General features: G+C 36.7%; 1 protein-coding gene across 1 annotated transcript; it reads left to right on the forward strand.

The window, feature by feature from the left end:
• Positions 1-419: 419 nt before the first annotated feature.
• On the forward strand, positions 420-1,658 carry LOC113780518. Its single transcript, XM_027326313.1, has 2 exons — positions 420-1,252; positions 1,334-1,658. Exons 1-2 carry the CDS (start codon positions 420-422, stop codon positions 1,656-1,658), a joined length of 1,158 nt encoding a protein of 385 aa, XP_027182114.1.
• Positions 1,659-4,790: the final 3,132 nt, after the last annotated feature.

The raw sequence follows: 4,790 nt of genomic DNA on the forward strand, positions 1-4,790 counted from the left end.
CTGTTCCTTCTTACCATTATTCAGGCTTGAAATTTATATTTGTGCTTTACTCTTCTATTATTTCTGCGTTGGGCATCTTCCCTTTACAAATATATGATGCCTGATCCTATGTTTTTTGAACATGTAGTGTGCTGTTAGCTAGCAAAATCAGCCTATGAAATTGATTATTCATGTTATGGCTTTATCTTTTGTTTGCCAAACTTTTGCATGTATACTGTGGCTGCAGATTCTATTTAGTTTGTTGCCTTACTAATGCATTTGTACTTGAGATGGTTGATTTTTGTTAAAAATGTGTTTTACACCTTGGATCCCATTGCTGGTATTTGAGGAGTTTAAATTTAGTTCATATTACATTGCATTTGTTTTCTATATAATGTGGCGGTCATATTCTTTATGGTAGGATAAAGGGCTGCAACAATATGGATAGGAGTTGGATGCCTATTAAGAACTACCTAGACCCCAAGTATTTAGATAGAGTTGATGAATTTATTAAGTTTGCTTTTCTAGGCAAGGATCCTAATTGTAAACTGCCATGTCCTTGCAAAGTATGCAATAATTTTGAGGATCAAACTAAGGAAGTCATGGCCAATCACTTGTGTCGAGGAATTGTTGATAGTTATACTAGGTGGATATATCATGGCGAAGGGTTTGAATCTGATGATGAGAATGATGACATAGAAATAAATGACAACGATAGTGACTTTGACAGTATGGAGGAGCTGTTAAATGATGTAGGAGTTGCTAACTTTGGTGAGAGTTGGAGACATTCACCGGAACTTGATACGGGTGCTTGTACCGAGAAAGAAGGAGAAGCAAGTAGGTTTCTCAGATTATTATCGGAGGCTGAAAAATCTCTATACCCGGGCTGTGAAAAGTATTCAAAACTCTCGTTTATTGTCCATATCCTCCACTTGAAAACAATGAATCGGTGGACTTGTAAATCTACTGATATGTTGCTGAAGTTCTTGCATCAAGTATTTCCTACAGCTTTGATTCCCAGTTCATATTACGAGGCAAAAAATTTCATCCGTGAGTTGGGGCTGAAGTGTGAAAAGATCCATGCCTGTGAAAATGATTGTGCACTTTTTTGGAATGAAAATAAAGGCCTTGATCATTGTCCAAATGAAAAATGTAAAGCACCGCAGTATAAATCTCCAAATTCCAAAATTCCTAGAAAGGTGTTGCGTTATTTTCCATTAAAACCAAGGCTGCAAAGACTGTTTGTGAACAAAGAGATTGCTCGGGATATGAGGTGGCATAAGGAGGGACGTGTAGATAATGAGAACATGATGTGACACCCTGCTGATTCATTAGCTTGGAAGGATTTTGATAGAAATCACAAGTCCTTCGCTGAAGATCCTAGAAATGTGAGGCTAGGGCTTGCTAGTGATGGCTTTAATCCCTTTGGAACCATGAGCAATTCATATAGTATATGGCATGTTATCCTTGTTCCTTACAATCTACTTCCTTGGAAATGCTTAAAAGATCCATTTTTTTTCCTATCAATGATTATTCCTGGTCCCAAAGCACCTGGAAATGACATTGACATATTCTTTAGACCACTAGTTGATGAGTTAAAAGAGTTATTTGTCACTGGTGTGGAGACATATGATGCCTTCAGGGAGGAGAATTTCATGTTACGTGCAGCACTTTTGTAGACAATAAACGATTTTCCAGCATATGGCTATTTGTCGGGATGGAGTACAAAAGGGTACAAGGCATGTCCTGTGTGCTTAGATGAGACGACTAGTCTATATCTTAATAATGGTCACAAATGTTGTTACATGGGCCATCGCCGTTTTCTGCCTATTGATCATAAATGGCGTCGAGAAAAAAAGCAATTTAATGGAGAAAGAGAACATAGACAGCCTCCTAGAACCCTATCAGGTGAGAAAGTCCTCCAACAACTTCTTCGTATTGAGCAAGTTGAGTTTGGCAAGGCACCTGATTTACTGCAACAGAAGAAAAGAAAACGCGTGCAGAACAGTTCAAATTGGAAGAAGATGAGCATATTCTTTGAACTTCCATATTGGAGTACCAATAAAATTAGACATAATTTGGATATTATGCACATTGTCAAGAATGTATGTGAATCTTTGGTAGGTACATTAATGAATATCCCTTCGAGAACTAAGGACACATGGCAGGCTAGGGAGGATTTAAAAGAAATGGGATTAAGGGAAGAGTTGCATCTACAACCGAGAGGTGGCGCATCTAAAGTTATGCCACCTGTATGTTAAACTTTATCACGCCTAGAGAAAAAGAATTTCTGTCAGTTTTTGAGCACTATCAAGTTCCCCGATGGCTTTGCTTCAAACATTCCTCGGTGTGTGAAGACCAAGGAGTGTCAACTTTTAGGAATGAAGAGTCATGACTACTATGTGTTCATACAACGACTTCTTCCACTAGCAACTAGAGGAATGCTGTCAAAAGATGTATCTCAGATTTTAGTAGAGATCAGCAATTTTTTTCGAAAAATTTGTTCTCGAACTCTCTATCTAGATGAGCTGGAAATGTAGGAAAAAAATATTATTTTAATACTATGCAAACTTGAGAAAATTTTTCCTCCAAATTTCTTTGATGTAATGGTCCATTTACCCACTGAATCCAAGATTGCTGGACCAGCCCAATACCGGTGGATGTTTCCATTTGAGAGGTACATGCCTCTTATTTTTAATAATGCCTATTTGATTTACCTCCAATTTTCTTATTTTCTAACAACTCGGGCTGAATTTTTTTTGGATAGAAAAATGGGTCAATACAAAGGCTATGTGAATAATAGGGCACGACCTGAAGGCTGTATAGCTGAGCGCTACTTGGATGATGAATGTCTTACATTCATTTCCAGGTATTTGCATGATGTTCCGACCAGGTTTAATCAAACGTAACGAAATATGGAGAAACACGAAGCTGCTAGAAAATTATCTATATTTTCTAGCTTGGCTCGGCCCTTTGGGGCAGCACTGATTGGTTATCTAAGTGAGATTGAATTGCAAAGAATACACCTGTTCATCTTGAAAAATTGTGAAGAAGTAGATGATTACATGAGGTAATAATATACTTTAATGTTAAATCTATGTCGTGTTCTATAATATGTTCTTCATTGCTTGTAATTAAAGTCATTTGATAGAATATGTAACTACTTCTACTACTACAAATTTAGGGAGCATAGACAAATTCTTGAAAAGCAAAATTTATCGAGCGTACAGCAAAGGCTAGACTCGGAGTTTCCAAAGTGGTTTGAAGAACGTGTAAGTATTGGAAGAGATGTTAAAAACTTGTCAATTTCCTTTACTTTTTATTTTAGTAAACTATTAAAGAATCTGGTATGGTTGATGTAGGTCATGTATACACATGCACGTGGAGAATGTACTGATGAATTGTTGTCCTTGGCTAGAGGACCTGATTTTCGAGTCAATACATTTGCTGGCTGTAATGTGAATGGATTTAGATTCCACATTAAGGCTCGGGAAAGAGAAAGAAAGACACAAAATAGTGGAGTTATGGTAAAGGGGGAGCATGCTGATAAAGAAACATACTTCTATGGTATAATTACTGATATAGTTGAGGTTGAATACTCATTTACTCAAAATCGAGTAGTTGTGTTTAAATGTGATTGGTGGGACTTGAGAAATAATTCGGGAATCAAAGTAGACAAGTAGAGCAATATCACTAGCATCAACATGTCAAAAACATGGTACTCAGACCAGCCTTTTATATTAGCATCCCAAGCTGAACAAGTTTTCTATCTTCAAGATATGAAGCTTGGAGGTAATTGGCATGTTGTAGAGTTAGTTAGTCCACGCTCATCTTATGATGTTCCTGAGAAGCATGAAGATGATTTGGTTGATAACGAAGAGGCTTACCAAGAAGAGTATCATGAAGATTTGATTGGTGTACAAGAAAATCTTGAGTTGGTCAGTTTGAAGAGAGGAGATGTGCAAACTGAAGAAAGGATAGAGGCTGGTGCTATGTTTTTATTAGAATTGTCAGCTAGCCGTGCAAGGCAATTGGATGACAATTTTATTGATAATGATGAGGAAATTGAGCAACAATTCAATTCTGAGGATGAAAATGAACAATTTGTACAAATCGATGACTATGAATCAGATAAAACAATGTTGTTCATTGAATTTCTTAATCAAATTTTTTCTTGTATTTTTTCTGTAGTTTATGATATGTTGTCATGGCTGCTTGTGTTGTTTACGATTTTGGTGGTGCTTGCATTATATGATTATGTAGATAGATGGCTGGACCGGGGAAGAAGGGAAAATTTACTTTACGACAAAGTCGGGATGCTGGGCGAGGAATTGTGGAGCAAACTGAAGAAAATGTAAGCTGTCAGGTAAAGAAACAAGAGTCATTTCCAGATATTTTCTTTTTTCCTAAACTAGCAATTATCATCCTAAACTAGTTACTATTGATAAGCGCATTCTTATGTTATTGTAGCAAGCTAGTGAACCAAAAAATAGTGCAATTCCCAAGACAAGCAATGTCACTGAACCTGTATTAACAAAAAAGTCTTCTAGGATCCGTCTATTTGATGAATCTGAGGTTAGTTATTATTTTTTTCAATCTGCCATTTAGATAAACTGGTTTATGACAAAACAATTGATTCAACTTTTACATGTCGCTGTATAATGGTGGCTTAAATTGTTGGATTATAGATTCCTAGTGCATCCTCTGCTAGAGAAAATGCTACAAGAAATTCAGGTATACAAGCTGAGAGTAGACAGATTGCTGAAAAATCTTCAGGCAATGAATGACATCACAAGAAGCTGCTGGGATGC

This window comes from Coffea eugenioides, chromosome 8 (genome assembly GCF_003713205.1).
Source record: "Coffea eugenioides isolate CCC68of chromosome 8, Ceug_1.0, whole genome shotgun sequence".
Taxonomy (NCBI): Eukaryota; Viridiplantae; Streptophyta; class Magnoliopsida; order Gentianales; family Rubiaceae; genus Coffea; species Coffea eugenioides.

Coding starts and splice junctions, on each gene's coding strand:
- LOC113780518 (XM_027326313.1), top strand. CDS start 420: ATGGATAGGAGTTGGATGCCTATTAAGAACTACCTAGACCCCAAGTAT. Junction 1,253..1,333: donor GAGATTGCTCGGGATATGAG/GTGGCATAAGGA, acceptor GGATTTTGATAG/AAATCACAAGTCCTTCGCTG.